This window comes from Nelumbo lutea, chromosome 7 (genome assembly GCF_056320005.1).
Source record: "Nelumbo lutea isolate HS-2025 chromosome 7, American lotus-T2T, whole genome shotgun sequence".
Classification (NCBI taxonomy): domain Eukaryota; kingdom Viridiplantae; phylum Streptophyta; class Magnoliopsida; order Proteales; family Nelumbonaceae; genus Nelumbo; species Nelumbo lutea.
In genome coordinates this window covers 50,878,339-50,904,204 of record NC_142690.1, presented here as the reverse complement: position 1 = coordinate 50,904,204, position 25,866 = coordinate 50,878,339, and the positions used below count along the sequence as shown (strand labels likewise).

Here is a 25,866-nt window from a genome sequence, read left to right as displayed (position 1 = left end):
CACAGAATCATAAATCACAATGACAGTAACTCAGGAACTCAACTAACCACATACGAGCCCTCTTGAAACTGCTCAATAGAGGGTGAACATCACAAGCACCACCAGATGATAATAGCTGTCACACATGTTACAGGTCTATCTGACCTTTTCAGAAACCATCAACTACTACCACTGCAGTACTCTGTCAGTCGATTCATGTCACTCGTGACCAACAAAGGTTTCAAAACCTTACAGATTTGAATCTACAGATCCACACAAAAGGGTCAAACATACCCTTACACCATTCGGTCACTGTAAACACAGCCTGTCCTTGGACTTTTTGCCAATAACCAAGGCTACAAACAACCTAGTTCTTTAGATTCTTATCAGTCCGAGCAGATTTTGAAGGTTTTCAACCTAGAAATACCAACAGCACAGAAAAAAAAATAACCAACCTCAATGGAAAGCTTCAGTCGACCATCCACTTAATTCTGAAGTTTTTTTCTTGAAAAACAATCAAGTTCTGAGCAGAGGAAGAAGGACCGAAGTGTTCTCAGACCTAGGTCGAGTCTGTGTTCTCCATTTTCAGTCCAGAAAAAAAAAAGAAGAGTCAGATCAGAGAGGAGCAGACTTAGAGAGCAATGTCCTGCTCTGAATGCATGTTTGTTCAGTAGCTTCAACAGTTCGAACCAGAAGAGACTGAAGGAGAAAGAGCACAACAAGAAGAAGAAGAAGAAATCAGTCAAACTTGGTAGCCTAAACCTTACCAGTCGAATATAATATGGATTAGGGGTTTTAATTAAGTACAATGACTAAACTGCCCCCACTTAAGTATGGGACAGGAAGTCTAATTAGAACTGCCACATAAGCACATAACTTAAACTGACTGAAAAGACTAATCTACCCCTCACCCGGCTAATTCTAACAGAGGTGATAACATTGGGAAATATCTACAAGAAACTGGGATCTGGTGTTGCCTATGATAGAGTTTGAATTTAATAGTTCTACAAATAGAACAATTGGATTTTCTCCCTTCCAAGTGCTACATTGTTGAAATCCTCTACAACCACTTGATATTGTTCTTATTCCAGTTGTTGGAAAAAGATAAGAAGACAAAAGAATTGATGAGCATTCAAAAGCAGGTTTGTGCCAATATTGAAGCTATTTTTCAAAATACGAGGCACAAGTTGATTGACATTGTCACTAGCTTGTCTATGAAGCTGGTGGTGAAGTGTGGGTGTATCTTCCAAATGAAAGATACCCAAGTGGCGAGTATCATAAGATAAGTCTAAAGAAGATTGGACCTTGCAAGATTATTGCTTAGATTAATGATAATACTTACAAAGTGTAGCTGGCCTCTAACATGAACTGATTGAAAAATAGCAACACTTTTAATGCACATTATCTTTCACCCTATTATGGCAAGCATGGTTCATTGAACTCAAGAACGAGTTCTTTTCAAGAGGGGGTGACTGATGCAGAGCATCAACCTGTGACACCCAAAATAACCAGTTGCAGCCCATCCACCTCCATCAGACCCCAAATAGGCCACAAGTCTGTTCTTTAAACAACAGGACCATCCCTAAGGCATCCCTGTTAGTTAAACCAAGTGGGTCCCATGATATCTTTGTTTTTTTTATTTTTGAACAATCCCTTTTGGGTGCCAATTTAGGATTCTTGTTATAAGACTTATTTGTCAGTATAGGTTTCTTCTTATTGGATTTATTTGTCAGTGTAGGGTTCTTATCATTAGAGTTTTTTTTTCAGCAATTTATGAGTCCTCCTAATATTGATTTTGTAGTTGTTTTCCAAGTCAAAATATGTAAGGTCTATCTAGGATAGCTAGAAAAGATTGTAAGGCAGATTTTTTTTTTTTTGGAAGGAATAAAGATAGTTTAGTTATTTTCCTGCTCTTCTCTTCTCTGTTTTCTTGCACAAGAACCAGAGGATATCAGCTCTGGTTTCTATCAGATTCTTCAGATCCTAGTGGTTTTGATACTGCTAGAACTCAACCCCCTCTTCCATGAACAAGTAGTTTAGGGAGTGCTTGGTGGACTGTACAGTAGGGCTACTCATCAACTTTGTTTGTTACACCTTAACAGTAGCTACATCTTAGTAACTGCATTAGACAAGGTAAAGAACTAGGTTCTAATTGAATTAATTTGAATTACATGAATCAGGCAAGTTGTATTCAAAAAGGAACAGTAGGATTTCTTTTTATTAGAAAAGGATTCAGTCATAATTTTTGAATTGGAACCCCTTGCATTCATGATTTGAATTGTGAATCTTATTGTAATGTAAATTGTAAGATTTTAACAACTATGAGTGGGAGACTGACAGGTGATTGTAGGCTGGTTTACAGATGTGGTGGATGGACTGTGGACATTCAGTCATCACATTAGAGAGGCTTTAGATCTTATATTTACAGTGAACTCATTCCATTAGGTTAAGATATCAGTGAACACTGGTTAATACACTGGAATGGGGTGGTGTTGGACGATCTGAGATGTATTGAGGGCCCAGCTTCCCTACTTAGCTGTTCTTTATACCTTTGGTGTATTAGCATGTTACTATATTTTTGGGTTTCCCTGCTAAATAGGATCAGGCACCACTTACTTGGATCTTGATGATTGTACTACCTTTATATTTTTTTCTTGGTATCAATGAATGCATTATTTATTACCTATCTAATAAAATGAAAAAAAGGGAAGGAGAAAAACTATACAATATTCCAAGACTAAGGGTATGCTTGGCAAATAAGTAGTTTGGGAAATAAGTACTTATTAGTTTTTGGGAGGACCTTTCCCAAACCACTTACACTTATTTTAAGTACTTATTTGGATACAGTGTTTGGTGAGCCACTTAGTCAATAAGTACTTATTTTGCAGAAATGACAATTATAACCCTAAATTAACATACATATGTTATTTTATGAGTATTATATTGAACCATTTCGATGAAAATGACAATTCTAACCCTCCCAACACACATGGGCCCATGTGTCACACATGTTGCACTATTAAATAATTCATTTTATATAAGAAAGTACAATAAATAACTGAAAAACTGATTTCTTGTAATAATAATAATCATAAAAGTAATAAAAATAACAACAACTGAATTTTAACATTTTTGTCCAAAATCATTGCTGGGAATAGCATAGTCAATTATATATATATATATATATATATATATATATATATATATATATATAAACAAAAAGGAAAAAATAAGAAAAAAATAGTGTAGAACTCACCACCGAAGAACCACCGCTAGCTAACTGAGTAACTGTATTTGCCTCTTTCCCAAACTCAAGTCTAGGAGAAAATGGCAGAAAAATGGGTTAGAACCCACCACACCAGAGTTTCATCCCCAAAACGGTGAGAAATTAAAGAAGTGAGGGATTTCACTTACAAGAACTGTGAAATTCTCCCTGGTTGCTCGTAGCCTCCGCCTGGGTTCACCACTGCCACCTTTGGTTCGCAGGAATGGAGAAGACAGTATAGAGGGGGTAATGTGGGTATTTCAAATTTTTTTGGGGGACAGTTTTGTCCCACCAAAAAAGAAGCACTCATTCTATATGCAATTAAAATAACCTGGCCTAGGGCTGCTTTTTTTTAAGCATTTATTTTCAAACTAAGTACTTATTCTGGGCTTTTTTATGGATAAGTACTTATTTTCTACTTATTGTGGGGTCCCACCACTTATTTTAAGTACTAATTTTAATAAGTGCTTATTTTGAGTGATACCAAACAGGGACTAAAACCTATTATCCATGTAAAAAGTCTGCCACTGTTACTAAGACATTTATTTTTCTTGGTTCCACCACTATTAAGACTTTTTTGAACATTAAATAACAGCCAAATATTAATGCATCCACCAGTGATCAGGTTACACCAAGTAGACATGTCAATGATCACATGTTGATGTGCACACTGTGGCATGTCTCCAGAAGCTCTATCATTGGTGTAGCACCTGAAGTGATTAAAACTGAGTCATTTTTCATTGGTGGTAGTTTGGCTTTTCCTTAGGCTGATTGGGTCAGTTTGGGGCTGACGTTAGTTGATACTGGTTAGGCTAGGTTGATTATACTATGTGAGGTTTAAGGTATGAACTTTGCAATATCAAGGTGCATTGTGCTTCCCTAAATCAGTTGTTAAAATGGGTAAACTAGGGTTGTAGAAAGTTCTGTTTGATGAATTTTATGGAAGGAAGAAAGGGCCCTACTAGTTGTTGGCTAATTGCTGATGGTTAGTTAGGATTTGAAGTGAACTCTTTTACTCTCGAAGATATAAAAAGACAACAGCTGGAAATTCTAAACCAAAGATGATACAATAGAAGGTAGAAAAGAGAAAATAGAGTAGACAGCCTGCTGGAATCATCACTGATGAATAGCTATATAGCATTGGCTTGAATGCATCAACCCCCTGCCACAATGATGTCTCCCCAAGCAGATTCATAGGAGACAATGGGAGAAAAGAACTTGGATTTTACTAACTTCAAAGCTGGTCAATACACATATAAAGCATGGGACATTTATCCCTACTGAACAGTCCTAATCTTATTAAATTGAGATTAAAGAATTTCCTACTTTGATCAAATCTAGGACCCATGCAATCATATATATTCTCTTCTTTTTCTGTTTCTGATCATATGGACATTATGAACCATGTCAAATACAAAAGTATCCAGTTTCAATGGCCCAACTACCTCAAACAATCTGAAAATTAACATAAATCATAGAAAAATAGAAACTTTCTGTTCAAGAAAATGCAGTGTAGGTCTGGGATGATGGTATTAGTGGTTTCCACTGGTTTCATGTGGGAGCCACCATGGTTTTCCCTATGGTATTTTCTTGTTCAACCTGTCCTTAAAACTGCAGCTCTGATCCCTGTCAAACATTAGGAACATTGTTTCTTTATAAGCAGGGTATCATTGTTTTTTGTCATTTTTGTCTTGATGCTTCTTTTTCACCTGTTCTCTTGATCAGGTAAAAGCACTCTAATGAACCATCTTTTCCATACCAATTTCAGGGAGATGGACGCTTTCAAGGGAAGGTAGGACTTGTACTTTTTCAGTGTTTGAAAATGTAAATCTACTTCTTGATTTCAATAGCCATTGACTGGAAACATGAGACATGCAATATAATGTCATTTTCTTGCAGGAGTCAGACTACTAAGGGCATATGGATGGCAAAGTGTATCGGTATTGAACCTTGCACTATTGCCATGGATTTGGAGGGTACTGATGGTAGAGAAAGAGGGGAGGTGATGTATCTCATTACTTGTCGAAGTGGTGGTTGTTTAGTTTTACCTTAAATATGATGTCAGCTCTATTTCTGCTGTATCTTCTGACAGGTAAAATGCTGTTTATATGCTTCATCCTGGAAATGAAAACAATAAACCAAGTATCTATTATTGACACCATTTCATTCAAATTCCATAAAAACAGTAACTGTTAAAGAGAAACTTCATAATGTAGATCTTGTTCACTGCATGTTTGTGGTACATGAGGTAGGATCAATGATGATCAAAAGAGTGTTATTTGTTCTAAAATCCCTGCTGCAAAAGTGTCGTTTACTGAGGACAAAGCAGAAATAGTATGATGTCAATACAAAACAGCAATAGCTGACATCTCTTAAATAAACTAATGGTCTAGGCCCTAATGAAGTACCTCTCATTCTGGTGCTTCCCTGGGAAGTAAATTCTTCCTACAACAACTTTAGTGCGGGAGTCTGGTCAAGCGTTTCCTCACCTTATGGTCAACCTGAGCAAGCAGTTCAAGAGAGTAGCCAAAACGTTGACCTTCTGTAGTAGAAATTTGAGGTTCTCCAAGGGCCTCCCTCAATTGAAGATGAGGTAGGCTGATGTGGCTTGTTTTTATCAGAAGTATGGTTGCTTGATATTTTTATGGGAGAAGGCAACATGTAGGTATAATATATTGAAAACCAGAGAGTACATGAGGGAATAAACACTGATGCACAAAATATGGATGATCAGCTCTCCCCAAAACAACAACTATGTCAGAGTGTAGTTGACGCTATACGAAAAAAATCCCTAGTCCAGAATTTCAAGACCATCTGCTACAGTCTTTCTCTCCTTTCAAACAAATCTGAAGTGCCAAGAGTACCACGGTTTCTTGAGTCTTGTTTAGTAAGTTTTCTGATCTAAAGTATGAATTTTCAATTGAAAAAAGGAAGAGAGGTAAATAGGGAACTTCCTTGCAAACTCCACCTGTTTTTGCTATGTGGAGGGATCTTGTGGCTGATCCAAACCATCCACCAAATGGGGGATCCACTGGTAGATGGTTTGGACCAGCCACAAGATCAACATGTCAAAATTCATTTGTCTTGGTAACTGTATTGAACTTCCCATTGAATACCTCCTAACAAAAAGCGCTAACTTTAGGGGGGATAGGTTTCTACCAAGTTTCCTTGGAATGAGAACTGGTAGAAAGGAGAATAGCGCAAAGAAGAGAAAAAGGAAGCGCAAGTGAAATGGAAGGGTCCAACCACTATTTATCAAGGATTTTCAAGAGACTGGTCAATAAGTCAAATTCATTCTCTCTTAAATCTCTTTTGCCAATATACAGTAGATTAGACTTAATTTATAGTGGCCCCATGTTATTTAATTGCTGTTTTCCTATTATTATTGTTGTTTTCTTTATTCTTTAGGCAGCAGGTATTGTGGCCATTGTATCTTGTTTTATTTAGTTGTAAGATGTAAAAGTGAGGGAGGAAGAAGGGAGAGCAGAAGAGAAGAAGAAGAAGAGGGTTTTAAGAGAAAGGGTGAGTTACTATTCACACCCCACAGAAACCTTTTATATAAAGATAAAGTTTACATAAAAGCCCTTGAATGGGTGCTCAAATACAAATAATATAGAATAACTGAAATAACCTTGCCCACAATACATATTCTCAACACTCACCCACAAGCTGAGCATAGATTTCTATGATGCCTAGCTTACCTAGGTGAAGCAATCAACAAGTTGATCTTATGATTTAACAAAAGAGACATGTTTCTCCATTGGCTATTCTCTCTCTCTGATGAAGTGTCTGTCAACCTCAATATGCTTTGTGTGGTTGTTAATGGTTTGATTACACTAGTTCAGTGCTAGGTTTGAAGTAAGAAATAAAAAGAGAAGAAGAAGAAGAAGAGAAAGAAAGGATTTGGCCAGAGAGTAGAATCTCACACTCTTAGCCGACCCACCTTTTATTTATGGTCTATATGCATTAGAACGCAAAAGACAACTTTGTCTCTCATCAAGTATGGAACACACAACTTAAACAAAGACAAAATAGACAACTCACCTTTAATTAAGTGAAAAATGACTAAACTACCCTTATACCGTCGACTCTAACACTCCCCCTCAAGTTGGAGAGTATATATCATATAATCCTAGCCTGTTACATATGTAATACATTCTCCCCTGACTCAACCCTTTTGTAAACAAATCTGTCCATTGGTTTCCTGATCTTACAATTGTTGTACTTATCACTCCACTGATCACCTTTTCTCTTACAAAGTGGTAATCAACTTCAATATGTTTTGTTCTCTCATGATAAATCTAGCCGAGTAATAGTCAGGTAGTTCAACTTACCCACCAATCTCCTGTACCTCCTAGGATCTTCAAACTTTTCACTTGCATTAGCACTCAACTTGACATTTGATTCCATAGGTGTTTCAGCCGTTGTAGCACCTAACAACCCTGTTTCTTCGAGCAAATCAAGGACATACTTTCTTTGGCACAAGTTAATACCATGCCTTGATCTTGCAACTTCTATTTCAAAAAAATATTTCAGATTACCCGTGTCTTTTGTTTGAAAGTGATCATGCAAAAAAGTCTTCAACCTATCAATCCCATTTTTATAACTACTAGTTAATGACAATGTCATCTACATACACCACTAACAATCTTTCTAGCCTTTGATTCATAGCAGAACATAGAATGGTCTACCTGACACTGTTTCATGCTAAACTCCCTTACTACACTAAATTTTCCAAACCACATGTGGAGACTGTTTCAACCCAAAGATTGCCTTCTTAAGTCTGCAAACCTTACTATCCTCCCCCTAAGCAACAAACCCTGGTGGTTTCTCCATATATACCTCCTCAAGGATATCACCATGTAAGAAGGCATTTTTAATGTCAAGCTGAAAGAGGGGCCAATCATACATTGCTGCTAGAGAGATCAACATCCTATCTAAACCAATCTTAGCCATGGGAGAAAAAGTTTCTGTGTGATCAACACCATGCAACTGAGAGTAGCCTTTTTACTAACCAAGCCTTCAATTGTTCCACACTACCGTCTAGGAGATATTTCATTGTATACACCCACTTACATCCTACAATATGTTTACTAGGAGGGATAGTGGTAAGCTCTCACGTGTGATTGTGTGTCAGTGTAGACAATTCGTTTTCCATTGCTTGGCGCCACCCTGGAGAGGTAATGGCTTCTTGGACATTCTTAGGAATGGAAACAAAAGATAATAGAGATATAAACTGTTGATGGGAAGTGGAAAGGTAAGCAATAAAAACATAATGGGAAATAGGATGAGAAGTACAACTACGTTTATCTTTTCACAATGCAATGGGAAGATCAAGATCAAAAGGAGGGGTCACAACTACTAATTCTGTTGATGAGGAGTGAATTGGAGGAGCTAGTGCCATTCTATGAGTATACACTTGCATGATTGGTGGAGGAGGAGGAGGAATGGGGTCCTCAATTGGAACCGGAAGAGGAAGCATAGGAGGAGGAGGAGGAACATCATAATTGGTAAGGAATGGGAAAGATTCAAAGAACGATGGGAGCTAGGGTTGTAACATTTATACCTTTTTTGGGTTCTGGAATAGCCAAGAAAGATGCATTTTGTAGCACGTGTGTCTAACTTATCTAGTCCAAGTCCTAAATTATCAACAAAATAGACACAACTAAAAACTCTGGGAGTAAGAAGGAATGGAGATAAGAGTAGGAAACACGATTGAGAAAGGTAACTGACTTCCAAGGATAGACATGGGCATGTTGTAGGATGTAAGTGGGTGTACATTGTGAAGTACTTACCAGATGGCAGAATAGAAAGGTTGAAGGCCCGATTGGTTTCTAAAGGTTACTCATAGTTGTTTACAGTTGACTATACAAAAAAACACCTTCTTACATGGTGATCTTCTTTAGCAACAATGTATAATTGGTCCCTATTTTGGCTTGACATAAAAAACACCTTCTTACATGGTGATCTTCTTGAGGAGGTGTATATGGAGCAACCACTAGGGTTTGTTGCTCCACGGGGGATGGTAAGGTGTGTAAGAAGGCAATCTCAATGTGCTTGGTTTTGTAGGTTCGGTGAAGTAGTAAAAGACTTTGGTATGAAGTAGTGTCAAGTTGACCACTCAATATTCAACTATGAGTCTGAAGCTAGGAAGATTTTGTTGGTGGTTTATATTGATGATATTGTCATAACTGGTAGTGATAGTATGGGATTGACAAACTGAAGGCTTTTTTACATGATCATTTTCAAACAAAAGATCTTGGTAAGCTAAAGTATTTCTTGGGATTAGAAATTGCAAGGTCGAAGCATGGTATTAACTTGTGCCAAAGAAAGAATGTTCTTGAGTTGCTAGAGGAGATAGGACTGTTGGGTGCCAAACTAGTTGAAACACCCATGGAACCAAATGTCAAATTAGGTATTGATGTAGGTGAAGAGTTTGAAGATCCTGGGAGGTGCAAAAGGTTAGTGGGTAAGTAAATGTACCTGACTATTACTCAGCCAAGTATATATTTGTGGTTAGCGTGGTAAGCCGATTTGTGGAGAATCCTCATATCCCACACTGGGGTGTAGTTTTAAAGTTTGTGCAATATTTGAAGGGAACCCCAGGTCATGGTTTGTTATACAAGACTGGAGGTGGTCTTGAGATAGAAGGTTACATAGATGCTGATTGGTTGGCTCAGTCTCTAATAGAAAGAGTGGTTTGTTTACAAAAGGATTGAATCGAGAAAGAGTGGATTACATATGTAACAAGTTAGGATTATATGATATATACTGACCAGCTTGAGGGGGAGTGTTAGAGTCAGCAGCCAAGAGAATATTTTAGGCTTTCTACTCTGTTATTAGAAGTTGCATTGTTCTTCTATCTTAGTTTAAGTTATGTGTCCCATACTTAATTAGGGACATAAGAGTCTTTCTACATCAAAGTCCAAAACATATAAATATGATGTCAAGTACTTGTCTTTGCTAACAATCTCAGGGCTGTCAAGATTGCTTCCAATCTAGTTTGCCATGAGTGCACAAATCATATTGATGTGGATTACCACTTTATAAGAGATTTATTTCGTATGGGTCATATTACACTTCCTCATGTGTCTTCAGGAATTTTGGTAGCAGACTTGTTCACCAAAGCTATGACAAGATCCAGACATACTTTTCTCCTAAAAAAACTGATGCTTGTTCCTTGGCATTAGTTTGAGGGGGAGTGCCAAGAATATACTAGAGATGAGGGAAACTACTGTTTTTTACTTTTATTTGTAACTTGGAAACACCATTGTATCATACTTTGTATAGATCATCTGTATAATATTTGTGCTTAATTCTTTTATGAGAGGACAGAATGGCCTGTTCATTCACTTAATATAAATATTCTTTTTCTGGTTTATGTCATTCATTCTAGAGAAACCTGTATAGGTGACCCTCCCTCCCTCTCCTTTCCCTCTCTCTCTCTCTCTCTTGCTGCTTCTGACAGTACTTTCTTATATTTTGTAAATATATATACCAACATAATTGTTTTTTCCTATCAAATACATGCCCATCTTGAATGGAGGATGATTCTAGTTGTTTCTTTTGAAATTATGTTTTGCTTTTTATTTGTTCTAGTTACCTAATTCATTTAAAATGTTTTTCTTGATAACCCAATCATTTAAAAGGATTTATATGCTTTTGCAAACTTTTGAGTGAACAATATATTATTCTTTTCAATTTCAGGATGATACTGCCTTTGAAAAACAGAGTTCCTTATTTGCTTTGGCAATTTCAGATATTGTACTGATAAACATGTAAGTTCACATCCCCCACATGTTTTTTCTATTTGTTCTTCTGAACTGGTTTTTCAGTCGGTTTACATAAGTTATACTCTTCTAGGTGGTGTCATGATATTGGTCGGGAGCAGGCTGCCAATAAACCACTTCTTAAAACAGTTTTTCAGGTGCTCATATATTGTTTCTCTGTTATGGATCAATGGTCCATTATGCGCTGGTTATCTATAACAATCTTGCTTTCTTTTTATTCCTTTTCTTGTATTATAGGTCATGATGCGCTTATTTAGTCCTCGCAAAACAACACTGCTGTTCATTATTCGTGATAAAACAAGGGTCTGTAACCCAATAGAGTAGCCTCTCTTCCATCTTGTATTTTAAGTATGAAATGAAGATTATGGTCTCCATTTCAATGTTTAACCTGTTCATTTTTATCCTGTAGACTCCACTTGAGAATTTAGAGCCAGTCCTAAGAGAAGATATTCAGAAGGTGGTTTTTGTAATATTTCCTTATGTTAATATTTGTTTATCTGCAACTTTTATAACTTATTTCACGTTGTTGTGCTAATCATGTATGCAGATATGGGATAATGTCTCTAAGCCCCAATCTCACAAGGATACTCCTCTCAGTGAATTTTTTAATGTGAGTCATTAGTAGAATCTGTATTGTGAAAGTCCTTTTTTGTGGATGTGTGTTTATTCTTATGATGAGTAATCAAATTATTTATTCAATGGTATGTGGAGCACATAAAGCCACCAGCATCAAAGGCCAAGATAGGATAACACCTCAGACTAAGGAGGGATAAGATTAATGAGAGTATAAAAGAGAGAGGAAAAAACTTAACAGGGATTGAAGTCTGTTGGCAAAAAGAAATAATTTTTCTGACTGCTTTGAACTTAAACATTTGTTCCAGCTTTCAGTACTATAAAATTTATTTGATTAACCATATGGACCTTGTCATGGAAAATAAACCACATGAATTTCTTAATATTAAAATGGTCTTAATAATAGAATGGAAATCTATTCCAAATGCAGTCATTTTTTATGTCAATTATTCTTCTAGCAAGAACACAGAAAAGATATTTCTTTCGTTTTTTGTGGTTCTTAACTGTTTAATTTTATTAAATATGCATAAAAGAATGAATATAATTACAAAGAGGAAGTATTTAGGACAGCATTGCCACCTAATCCTTCCTGTTTTACACTCAAGAAATCCTGCTTTCTAGGTTGACAAGTCCCAAATACAACTGATTTCTGCTCAACCCTTGCCTAGGGATCCAAGGATGCATTGAGTCCCCTAGCTAGACTTCTCACTTCCCTTATGACATGTCTTAATTGCCAAGGATCTGAATGAATATTTTCTGTTTAAGCTAATTCACCCCTTTCTTCCAGAAAAATAGGAATAGGAATATTGCCAAGCTTTTGGAGAAGTCATTCATTAATCTCCTGATGTCCCAGAAATGTGACACGCAGTTCACAGACTCACAGCAGAATCCAAACCACTAGTACTTCAGCAGGGAACTGATATTCATTCAGAGGAAAAGAGGATCACTTACAGTAGGTTGGTTCTTCGAGAGACCGCCGGCTCTCCCAAGCACTCTCAGAGTTTTGTACTCAGCAAAAGTCTCTCTTCTCCCCCCTCCCAAAGCCCCTTCTTGTACACATCTTATAGCAAAACTGCCTTCCATAATAAATGCTCATCTGGCCAAAATATAAATGCCCCACTCTTCTTATTCCCACTAACAAGCTATAAATGTTAAATGCCCTATATTCTTCCTATTCTCAACTGACAAGCTATAAATGCTGTAGAGAAGATGGGCCGAATGGCCCATAGACTGTCATTTCATGTTATGTTATGTTTCTCTCTCTGTTGTGGGCCTGGGCCTTATTCTGGGCCCATACTCTGTAATATTCTGTTTTTTTGTATTTTCCTGCTCACTCAAGGGCCTCTCGGTAATTTGTCAAAGATTAACTTATTAATAAGATGTTTAGAGTGTTAGAGAGAGGTTATGTTCGAACCTCTTACTCTCTAACACTCATTGCCGCCAGCTCTCTCTTCTCTTCCTCTCTTGTTTGTTCATTTTCTGGTTTGCATCTAATCTCAAACAGTTCCATACATCAAGTGGGCTGTTTTTCAACTTGGTATCAGAGCGGGCCATTGCTTGGCGTGTCCCTCATGTGGTTCTAGTTCAGCCAACTACATGAGGAGGTTCTAGGGCTGAAAGTTTACAGTCATCCGCCTAGTTCTTGGAGGTCATTGGAGGGTGCCCAAGTTTCTATACACTTGGAGAAGGGTTCGGTGACCAGGAAGAATCAGAGAGCAAGTTGTTTGGCCTGATTTGAAATCAGAGAAAAGGACTTTCGAAGTTATCTCAGAGAACAAGTGTTCGGCCTGGTTTATAGTTCAAACCAGAGACTCTCTTGCTGTAAGTCTTTTCTCAGTCCTTTGTTGAGTTATTTTTGTTGTTTGGGAGGACTATTAAAGCATTCAAAGCTCACATACATTCGGCCCACTGTTGCTGGACTGTTTTTCTGGGTTGTTTTGGAAGTGCTATTCGGCTAATTATTGGACTGCCGAGCTGCTGAAATTGATCTAAAACTAAGTGGCACTAGTCTCATCTTCATCCCAGCCTCTTCTTGGACCTATACTGAACACCTTGAAGTGATTTCATCTAGTTAACAGTAGGCTGTTAACTACTGCACACTGAGTGTTCGACAAAAGGTCTCTTAAGGACTGTGGCCCTGTTTTCTTCTCTTTGGGACAACGGCTGTTGAGAACCTGAAATACCTTGTGATTGGAGGTTTGTTGGGTGTCCTTTAAAGGGTGAAACAGTAAAGAAAAAACTACCACCGAACTGGACTGTCACAGTTATCAAGTCTGAACTGATTCTGTGAGCTAGTTGTTGTTGCCTATTCAGCTCAAACTAAACTCATCAAGACCCCAGTACCTTGAGAAATCTATTAAAATCCTAATTGGAGCCTTTACATGATGGATTTCCAAGCCTTGAAAACAAGAATGCTGCTGAATATGGACAGATTTTGGGAACCCCAACTGATTCTATGCTGGCTGTAACTACAGTTAAGCTTGATGGGACCAACTACTTGGCTTGGTCACAATCAGTGAAAATCCACATTTGTAGCAAAGGAAAATGGGGTTTTATTTCTGGGAGCAAGAAAGCTCCTCCAGAGGATGATCCATCTTATGAGAGATGGGTACAAGAAAACTACACAGTGATTGGGTGGCTTGTGAACTCAATGCAGCCACAGATTAGTCAGCATTATCTGTGGATGAACTCGGCTAAAGAAATCTGGGATAGTGTTGCAGAAACTTACTCCCAGAAGTTGAATCTTGCCAGAGCTTATAAACTGAGAAGTGATGTGAAGAATCTAAGGCAGGGGGAGAAGTCACTTGCAGCATACTTCTCAACCCTAAAATCTATATGGCAAGAGATTGATTTGATAGAGGCCGTGACATGGGATACTCCTAAGGATGCTGAAACATATAGGAAATTGGTGGAAAGGAATAGGGTCTTTGAGTTCTTGACAGGGCTGAATTCTGAATATGACATTACAAAGCAAAATATCTTGTCCAAGGAAGATGTTTCATTGTCTCAAGCATATACTTTGGTCAGCAGTGAAGAAAGTAGGAGGCAAGTGCAGGTTCAAGGGGTCAGTATCAATGATTATTTTGCAAACATGGGAATCAAACCCAAAGGGGTTATAGGAGCTCCCAGTGGCACAGGAAAGGAGGAGGTGGTGTGTGAATATTGCAAGAAGCCGAAACACACTAAGGACTGCTGGAAATTGCATCCTAGTCTTGTCCCTATCCGATTCCAGAAGAAGAATGGCAGTAGAAAGACAGGAAGTGCACATACGGCCACAAGTACAGATACAGAGTTTGAGTCTGCAAGTGCACAATTGGCAGCCATGAAAGCTGAATATGAGAAGTTTGGAAAGATGATCAGCCAGCTTGAAGGTGTAACTTCATCATCCAACCCTTTTGGAAGTCCAGCCACCACTGCATTTGCTCACTCAGGTATAAGGGCTTCTGCTAACCATGCATCTACCTCAGGTAATCCCAAGACCCCTTGGATCATTGACTCAGGTGCTTCTGATCACATGACCAACCTTTCCACTTTGTTTGTGTCATATGATTTGCTTCCTGGTTGTGACAAAATCACCTTAGCTGATGGTTCTCTTGCCCCTATTTCTGGCAAGGGAACTGTCAAGCCTACAGACTCTTTACTCTTATCTTCCACTCTTCATGTACCTAAGTTAAATACCAATTTGTTATCTGTAAGTAGCTTGACCAAGTCATTGAATTGTTGTGTAACATTTTTCCCTTCTCACTGTGTGTTTCAGGACCTGAAGTCTCGGAAGGTGATTGGGAGTGGCCATGAAGCGAATGGAATATACTTGCTCGACACCCCTGGCCAATGCTTTGATCATCCCAAGAATGTTGCTTTTGGTTCTACTTCTTCAGAGTCTGTCAGTCAAATTATGTTGAGTCATTGTCGGTTGGGTCATTTACCTTTTTCTGCTTTAAGTCATTTGCTTCCCAAACTGTTTAAGGGAGTCAGTGTGTCCAGTCTCAATTGTGAGTCATGTCAGTTGTCAAAGCATTGTAGAAAAAATTACCCTGTGAGCAATAAAAGATCCTCTTTTCTTTTTCATATTGTACACTCTGATGTGTGGGGGCCTTACCACTTATCCTCTATGGGGGGCTACAAATACTTTATCCTGTTTATTGATGACTTTTCTAGATTCACTTGGATATACTTAATGAAATCCCGAGACGAAGTCCCGAGACTTGTGAGGCAATTTCATGAGCTTGTTTTAACTCAATTTGGTACCAGAATTAAGGTTTTCAGATCTGACAATGCAAAAGAGTATTTTGAGAAGAGCTTATCCTTGTATCTCACTGACATGGGGGTTATTCACCAAAGCTCCTGTGTTAGAACCCCTGAACAAAATGGAGTTGTTGAGAGGAAAAATAGACATATTGTTGAAGTTGCAAGGAGCCTTTTATTTGCCTCACATGTTCCCACAAGATTTTGGGGTGATGCTGTACTTACTGCTACCTATCTCATAAACCGTATGCCATCCAGGGTTTTAGGGTTTAAATCCCCTTTCAGTATTCTTCATCCAGATAAGGATCTCTTCCCAATTCCTCTTCGTGTGTTTGGTTGTACCTGTTATGTTCACATTCCAAGTGTGCAGAGACACAAGTTTGAACCAAAAGCCCACAAATGCATCTTCCTTGGTTACTCCCCCACACAAAAGGGTTATTGTTGTTTTGATCCAAAGGCTGGCACCAGACATGTCTCTATGGATGTTACCTTTGATGAACTTTCTCCTTTTTATGGTTCTCTCAGGAAGGACATTGTCAACAGGGGGAGAGTCTGTCACAAGTTTTTGCTCTTCCCCTTCCTGTCCCAGTTCAGTCTCTTGACAAATCTGTATCCTCACAAAATGAATCAAAGGAGGATCAGCCACTTCATTCCTCTTGTCCTAGTGCTCCTATTTCTTTACCTCCTCGTCCTACCCATAATCCCAAAGTGTATCAAAGGCAGAGATCCAGGAATGAGCAAGTGGTTTCCCTTACAACAGATGAGGCTCATACCCTCCCAATCACAGATGAGAAAACAGGTATTGCTTCAGCTCCCTTGGAATCCCCCTTCCCAGATCTTGATGTCCCCATTGCAGTTAGGAAAGGAAAGCGGAAGTGCACTGCACACTGCATTTCCAAACACCTTTCTTATGACCTACTTTCTCCTTCATATTGTGCCTACCTCTCTTTAGTTGCTTCTAACCCCATTCCTAGGTTTGTATCAGAAGCTCTTGGGATTCCAGAATGGAGAGATGCCATGCAGGCTGAAATGGATGCTCTACATGAAAATGGTACTTGGGAGGTGGTGGATTTGCCTGAAGGGAAGGATCCAGTTGGATGCAAGTGGGTTTTTACCATTAAATACAGGGCAGATGGGACTATTGAGAGGTACAAGGCCAGACTTGTTGCAAAGGGCTACACACAGACATATGGGATTGACTATCTGGAGGCTTTTGCCCCTATTGCTAAGATGACATCTGTGAGGGTTCTTTTATTTCTGGCAGCTCACTTTGATTGGCCTCTCTATCAGTTAGATGTAAAGAATGCATTTCTGAATGGTGACTTACATGAGGAGGTCTACATGTGTCTTCCTCCAGGAATGTATGGGAAAGATATGCAAGGAAAGGTATGTAAACTGAAGAAATCTCTTTATGGCCTCAAACAATCTCCTAGAGCCTGGTTTGAGAGATTTAGAGCTGCACTTGTTAAATTCGGCTATGTTCAGACACAGTCAGATCATACTCTTTTTGTGAAGAAAAGTGGGTCTCTAGCAGTGTATCTCATTGTGTATGTTGATGACATTATAGTGACTGGTGATGATGCCTCAGGCATTCTGGGCCTTAAGTCTTTCCTCCATACAGAATTTGAGATTAAGGATCTGGGGGAGTTGAGATATTTCCTTGGCATAGAAGTTGCCAGATCCAGGGATGGGATTCTTATTTCCCAGAGGAAATATGTCCTTGATTTGTTGTCTGAAACTGGAAAATTGGGTGCAAGACCAGCTGCAAATCCTATTGATATGAGTCACAAACTTTCAGCTTCGGATGGAACTTTGTTGGAAGACAAAGGGGTCTTTCAGAGACTTCTTGGGAAGCTTTTGTACCTGTGCATGACTAGGCCAGATATTGCGTATGCTGTCAGTTGCATTAGCCAGTTCATGCATGCTCCTAGAGATACCCATATGGCAATAACAGAACGGATTTTGTGCTATCTGAAAGGCTCTCCAGGAAAAGGAATTCTATTTGCCAAACATGGTCATCTGAAACTTGAAGCCTATACTGATGCTGATTGGGCTGGAAATATTGATGATAGAAGATCTACTTCAGGGTACTGCAGTCTGGTGGCTGGTAATGTTGTCTCTTGGAGGAGTAAGAAACAAACAGTTGTGGCTCGATCCTCCGCAGAAGCAGAATATAGAGCCATGGCACATGGAGTCTCGGAATTGTTGTGGCTAAGGTCCTTAATGGAAGAACTTGGGGTAGATCATGACAAACCCATGATGTTGTACTGTGATAATCAGGCTGCCATCAACATTGCTCACAACCCGGTACAACATGATAGAACCAAACATATTGAGGTTGATAGACACTTTATTCGTGAAAGAGTCTCCTCCGGTGAAGTGTGTCTTCCATTCATTACTTCTGAAGGACAATTGGCAGATTTTCTCACCAAGGGCATTTCCAAGGCAAGGCTTCAACATGACACTGGAAAGCTGGGCATGATTAACATCTATGCTCAGCTTGAGGGGGAGTGTAGAGAAGATGGGCCGAATGGCCCATAGACTGTCATTTCATGTTATGTTATGTTTCTCTCTCTGTTGTGGGCCTGGGCCTTATTCTGGGCCCATACTCTGTAATATTCTGTTTTTTTGTATTTTCCTGCTCACTCAAGGGCCTCTCTGTAATTTGTCAAAGATTAACTTATTAATAAGATGTTTAGAGTGTTAGAGAGAGGTTATGTTCGAACCTCTTACTCTCTAACACTCATTGCCGCCAACTCTCTCTTCTCTTCCTCTCTTGTTTGTTCATTTTCTGGTTTGCATCTAATCTCAAACAGTTCCATACATCAAGTGGGCTGTTTTTCAACTAATGCCATAAAAACTCTCCTTATTCCCTCCAGCCATAAATTCCCCCATGTTCAATTATTTCCCCCCTTGGCTGCCAGCTGACCTTTCCCCTTCCTGGTGTATGTAAAATTAATTGGGGGCCTATCATCTCCATACCCAAGTACAACCAACAAAAACATGGGTTCCAAACCACCAAATAATCATGTTTGATGTAGTCATTTTGGGCGAGAGACAATGAAGAATATGCTTGATACATATTTATATCTTGGTAGGGTAAATCTATGATGCTGGAAAGGCATGATACCGGAAGAGCTTTGACTAATCAAAACCCCGGGTTGTTTACTACTTTTATGATGCCGGTTGATTTGGTTATAAGCTTTCTGGTATCATAGTCAAATTGGAAATTGTTCGGTTCTCATGTTTAAATCTTGACTTACAGGTGGAAGTGACAGCTTTAGCTAGTTTTGAAGAGAAGGAAGAGCTATTCAAAGAGCAGGTAGCTCTTTAAATACAATGATTGATTTACATACTTTGCAACTTATTTTACCATTTGTGCCTTTTGTGTATGAATTTGCATTGTAGATGATAATTTTGCTCACGTAACTCAACTTTTATGCATATATGGTCTTTGTATACATTAATATCAATGTTATTAATCCAGTGAGGCACTGACTAGTTTTTAGGCATGTCTAGTTGATTTGATAACTAAACCCAAAAATGATATGTCCTATACAAAATCAAATAAAAATTAATTATGTTGTTGACTATGTTGACTTGTTTCTTATCAACTGTTAGTAAACCCTAGCAGATTCTAGGTTGAAGTAGAGAAGAAGAAAGAAAAGAGAAAAGAAGAAGAAGAAGAAGAAGAAGAAGAAGAAGAAGAAGAAGAAGAAAGGTTCGGCCAGATTAGAAGAGAGTCAAAATTACACTCCCCTAGCTGACCCACTTGTATTTATTAAAAAACAGAGTTATAGGAAAGACCATTTTGTCCCTCATAGAAGATGGGACACATAACTTAAACTCAGACACAACAGACCTTTCACTCTCAAGCAGATAATCTAGAATGACCAAAATACCCATGACTCGAGATTCTAACACTCCCCCTCAAGCTGGAGAGTATATATCATGTAGTCCCAGCTTGTTACAAATGTAATCTATTCTTCCCCAAGACAATCCCTTTGTGAAGAGATCTGCCCACTGATTTCCTGAGCTCACATGAGATGTGGTTATCACCCCACTTATCACTTTCTCTCTTACCAAGTGACAATCAACCTCAATATGCTTAGTTCTCTCATGAAAGACAAGATTGGAAGAGATGTGTACAGCAACTTGGTTATCACAGTATAGTTTCATGGGTTTGTCAATTGAGAATCCCATCTCTTGAAGCAAGTTCTTCAGCCATACTAGCTCACATGTGGTATGGGCCATAGCCCTGTACTCTACTTCTGCACTACTTCTTGCCACTACTGTTTGTTTCTTACTCTTCCAAGTTACAAGATTGCCACGGAGGAAGGTACAATACCCTGTAGTTGATCTCCTGCCTGATATAGAACCAACCCAGTCAGCATCTGTGTACCCTACTATCTCAAGAGTTCCTCCACTTTGGTATAACAAACCACGATCTGGAGCACCTTTTAGGTATCTAACAATTCTCAGAACAGCTTCCCAGTGAGGAACCCGGGGATGTTGTATAAACTGGCTCACCATGCTCACAACAAATGATATATCTGGTCGGGTAATGGTCATGTAGTTCAATTTTCCCACCAACCTTCTGTATCTTCCAAGATCATCAAACTCTTCACCCGCATCAACACTCAGCTTGGCATTGAGTTCCATAGGAGTCTTTGCTGGTTTAGCACCTAACAACCCTGTTTCTTCAAGTAGATCAAGAACATATTTTCTCTGGCATAGGTTGATCCAGTGTTTTGACCTCGCAACCTCTATTCCCAGGAATTATTTCAGTTTCCCCAGATCTTTCGTATTGAAGTGATTCTGTAAGAATTTCTTCAACCTGTTGATTCCATTGCTATCACTCCCAGTTATGACAATATCATCCACGTACAAGACTAGCAAAATTTTCCCATCCTTTGAGTTATAGCTGAACACAGAATGATCAAACTGACATTGTTTCATCCCAAAGGCTTTCAGCACTTCATTGAACCTGCCAAACCAAGCACGTGGAGATTGTTTCAGTCCATAAATTGCCTTTTTGAGCCTATACACCTTGCCAGACTCCCCCTGAGCAACAAACCCTGGTGGCTACTCCATATACACCTCCTCAACTAGATTACCATGCAGGAAGGAATTTTTTATATAAAGTTGTACAAGAGGCCAATCATACATAGCAGCTAATGAAATCAGCACCCGAACTGAACCAATCTTAGCCACAGGAGAAAATGTCTCCATATAGTCCACACCATACATCTGAGAATAACCCTTGGCCACCAACCTCGCTTTCAATCGCTCCACACTGCCATCAGGAAGATACTTCACTGTGTAGACCCATTTACACCCAACTGTGTGCTTACCGGAAAGGAGAGCGGTGAGTTCCGATGTGCGATTATGTTGTAGAGCAGAGAGTTCTTCTTCCATGGCTTGCCGCCACCCTGGGGAGGCAAGAGCTTCTTGGACAGTCTTGGGAATCGGAACTGATGAGAGTAATGATATAAATTTGCAATGAGAAGTTGAAAGGGGAGCAGTAGAAACACAGTGTGAAATGGGTTGAGAAGTACAAGTACGTTTACCTTTTCGCAGAGCAATAGGAAGATCTGGATCTGAAGGAGGAGCAGTAGCAAGATCTATCGACAGTAGTAACGGGCATAGGATGTGCATCTGCAGTAGAAACAAGAGCTACTGGAAGGATGTCCACAACAGGTACAGGAAGGGGAACCACAGAGGGAGAGGAAGAGACCCCAGCATCTGAGAAGAACGAAACTGACTCAAAGAAGGTGACATCGGAGCACACAAACGATTTATGGGATTTTGGGTAATAACACTTATACCCTTTCTGAGTCCTTGATTAGCCAAGAAAGATACACCTAGTAGCTCGAGCATCTAGCTTGTCTAACCCAGGCCCCAAGTGTTGAACAAAACAAACACAACCAAAGATTCTTGGGGTAAGAGGAAACGGAGATAAAGTGGGAAACAGCACGAAGAAAGGGGATTGACTTCCAAGGATTGACATGGGCATCCGATTGATCAGAAAATAGGATGTAAGAACAGCATCACTCCAAAAATGTTTTGGGACATTCATATTAATCATCAAGGATCGAGCAGTTTCAAGAAGATGTCGATTTTTTCGTTCAGCTACACCGTTCTGTTGTGGGGTGTAGGCACAAGAAGTTTGATGAATGATACTATGATGTTCTTAGGTATTGCTGAAATGGTGAGGAGTTGTATTCTTTGGTATTATCGGAGTGAAGAATTTTAATATGAAGACCAAATTGAGTGCGTATTTTAGTATAAAATTTTTGAAAAATAGGGAACAACTCACTACGATCTTTCATAAGATAAATCCATATCATCCTTGAAAAGTCATTAACAAAGATTACAAAATACTTATACCTATTGTATGACACCATTTTAATTGGACCCCATACATCGGAGTGAACTAAAGAAAAAGGACTTGAGACACGACTATCAACTCTTGGACTAAATGAGACTCTATGATGTTTACCCAATTGACATGACTCACAATCTAATGATGAAAGATGACTCAAGGAAGGAACCAGTAACTTTAAGGCCTTGAGAGAAGGATGACCAAGTCTGTAGTGCCATTGAAGAGGAGTAAGAGATGACTGAAAAGCTACTGGAGGACCACCACCATCAAGGTAATATAATCCACCTGCTTCATGCCCTCCACCAATCTTCCTCCCTGTCTTGAGATCCTGAAACACACAAGAAGAAGGGTAGAAGGGTAGAAGGTTACAGAACAATTAAGAGACTTGGTTAATCTGCTGACAGACAAGGTTAAAAGGAAACTTAGGAACATATAAAATAGATGATAAAGGCAAGGAGGAGAGATTAACATCACCAACACCACAGATAGGAGATGTAGAACCGTTAGCAAGTGTAACTGTTTGAGGTGTGGAGGAGTGGGAAAGGGAAGAAAATACATCATGATTCCTAGACATATGGTCCGAGGCCTCGGAGTCCGTGATCCAGTGTGTCTTTGGAAGCTAAGCAAGCCAACCTGAATGGGAAAGTGTAGCGGTGTTTTGCTGAGATGTTTGAATGAATTGCTCATATACTGCACATGGTACACTCACCATTTCCTTCTCAGAAGCACAAGTAGATGTAGAGGGGATTGGGTCAATTTGCTGACTTTCAGTAATTGTGTCACTATCCTTATTTATAGCATGGTTAGCCCAAGTGTTGGGTGCACCACGCAAATCATAGCAGAAATTAACTGTGTGCCCCTCTAAACCACAATGTGTACACTTTCTCTAAGTATTACTCCTTCCTCTTCCCCGACCTCCCCCTGAGTATCGGCCTCCAGTCCGACCACTAGCCCTGCTAAGCATGTGACCACCACGGTTGCTTGGGAGTCCACTCCTGACACCACCACTTCTATTTCCACGACCACCCCCTTTAGTCACTACTAAACCATATCTGTCAGAGAGAGAAGAATGTTCTACCGACTCAATGGATGTCCTCTTAAGACGAGCAAAAACTTCTTCAATTGAGGGAAGAGCAGATCCTCCCAATATTTGTGCTCTGACAGGCTCATACTCAGCCTTCAACCCCACATGAAACTTTTTCACATCAAGCTGCTCACGTTGCTGTTGTTGGATCTGAACATCTAATGTTAGAGGATGATACACATTGGGCTCATTACGAATGTTCCTCAAACTTGCATAGTACTCTTCTAAGCTTTGACTCCCTTGCTTCAAATTGAAATACTCTTGGTACAACTGATACACCCTAGTTGTATTGTCTTGTCCAGAGTCCAACTTCTTAGCATGATCCCAGATTTCCTTAGTTGTATCTAGGAACATGAAGTTCACACTAATCTTTGGTTCCATGCTGTTCCAGAGCCATGTTATTATCTGTGCATCTATTTCTTTCCAGTCACTGAACCCAGGGGAATCGGAGGGAGGTTTCTCCTCTCTTACATGTTTTACGTTCCTCTTGGCCTTCAAGAACACCTCCACATATTTTGCCCATGGTACATAATTCTCACCATTCAACTTGATGGATGTTATTTGAACACTTAGATAGTCTGGAGAAAGCATGCCACCTGTTTTGTTATCATTCCCATTTTCAAATGAAGCCATCTTAATTATTTCACCTTCAAATATACAAAACAACCTCACACTCTTTCACAAGACTTATCTCACTTATAACACCACCAATTCCAGCTTCTTTAAATACACATTACACACCACACACTATGGTTGAAATCACTCAGTCTTCACATCAAACACCTGGGCTGCACACTGCAGAACCATTCACCATCAACACACTATGACTGAAATCACTCAATCCTCACATCAGACACTTGGGCTACACACTGCAGAACTGATTACACACAAGGTATAGGAGATCACTTTTAAATATTTTGAAACATAGATACACCAATCACCACGACACAACCACCACCAATCTACTGCTGTTGTGAAGTTCAGCAGTCGACACCTCTTCTTTCAACATACATACGAGGAAAAATGCATAGGAACACGACTGAGGTGCATATCAGTCACACTGAGCACCACCACAACCAACTTTTGAAACAAAAAGAAACATTCACAGTCCCTTGTACAAACAACAGTAGTTTTCATACCTGTCCACATTCAGCCCTCTTTGATACTGAATAGAGGGTTTAGTATACCACTCTAACGACCACCACAGCAACGACTGGAGGCATTCTCACCTCCAGGCCCACAAAACGACAGCTCCTTTTCAGCCCCTTATCGAACCTCCACTCAGGTCAGTCGAAAAAGAAGAAGATGACTGAAAGTTGGCGGCGAACCCAGAAAGAGAACAGCAGCAAGAAAGAAATGAGGATACGACCTTACAGCTTTGATACCATGTTAGTAAACCCTAGCAGATTCTAGGTTGAAGTAGAGAAGAAGAAAGAAATGAGAAAAAAAGAAGAAGAAGAAGAAGAAGAGAGAAAGGTTCGGCCAGACTAGAAGAGAGTCAAAATTACACTCCCCTAGCTGACCCACTTGTATTTATTCAAAAACATAGAGTTACAAGAAAGACCATTTTGTCCCTCATAGAAGATGGGACACATAACTTAAACTCAGATACAATAGACCTTTCACTCTCAAGCAAATAATCCAGAATGACCCACTTAGTCTTCCTATGCAACAACATCATGAGTATCTACTGACTTGTTTCTAATGTAATCAGTCCAACCCTCAACCAATTAGTCAGCACTTTGATAACACTGGTTAACATAATTAAGTGATAACAGAAGTTATAACTGATGTAATTGTCATTGTCATCATCATTTAAGCCTTCTCCCTAATCTAGAGAATTTGGTAATCAAGAATTTTGTTCCACCATCCTTTTTATGGAGAAGTAACAGTAATGAGATCATTTTTTTCTGGGATTGGTAACCTTTCACAATTTATCAATTTTAGAAAAAGAAACAGATTATATATATGGACACCAGGCATTCCCCAAGTTTAGACTGGTACACAACCACCTAAACCATATTTTCTATTTACATCACAATTGAGCCCAAAACAAGTCCTGTCCATCCTCTCTTTGACCAATCCATCAACCAAATTGTTTGCAGATTTTTGAACCTTGGAGAATGTGTGGTATCCAGTTCTCATGTCAAGCTTCTAATTTTCTCATAATGTATCTATATTGCCAAATACCTTGACAGTTGCTCCTTAACCCGTTCATTGCCACCTTTGAGTGACCTTTCATCACTATATTAGTTTAATGATCTGCTCACCCTCAAACCCTTTTGTATTGCTAAGGTAGTCCCATGTTCATCTCTACTCTAAACAGTCAAGGGTGCCAAACCTCCAAGAAATAGAAAGATATAAAAGAAGAAATGAGAGGGAAGAAATTGGAAACATACTTCACCCTATGTTAAAGCATCCTTGCCTTATATAGGCTTACATCAAGGTGAATCACACCCTCCCAGCAAGTGTAACTAACTTCTGGCTTGCCATATGCCACTTGACATCATGGTCTCTGGTTGTAGGACTTTCTGAAGTGCAGGAA

At 39.2% G+C, this 25,866-nt stretch overlaps 1 protein-coding gene across 2 annotated transcripts in view; it reads left to right on the top strand.

Annotated features, from left to right (window-relative positions):
• Positions 1 to 25,866, top strand: part of LOC148846352 (protein ROOT HAIR DEFECTIVE 3 homolog 2-like) — a 112,737-nt gene that overhangs the window by 10,564 nt on the left and 76,307 nt on the right. The window contains exons 2-9 of one of the 2 annotated variants that reach the window (XM_088953512.1): positions 4,970 to 5,036; positions 5,144 to 5,246; positions 10,952 to 11,022; positions 11,108 to 11,171; positions 11,272 to 11,337; positions 11,444 to 11,491; positions 11,582 to 11,644; positions 19,118 to 19,174. In XM_088953512.1, coding sequence (XP_088809638.1) covers positions 4,970 to 5,036; positions 5,144 to 5,246; positions 10,952 to 11,022; positions 11,108 to 11,171; positions 11,272 to 11,337; positions 11,444 to 11,491; positions 11,582 to 11,644; positions 19,118 to 19,174 — 539 coding nt within the window. The remainder of the gene's footprint in view (positions 1 to 4,969; positions 5,037 to 5,143; positions 5,247 to 10,951; positions 11,023 to 11,107; positions 11,172 to 11,271; positions 11,338 to 11,443; positions 11,492 to 11,581; positions 11,645 to 19,117; positions 19,175 to 25,866) is intronic. The other variant, XM_088953513.1, reaches the window with a different exon arrangement.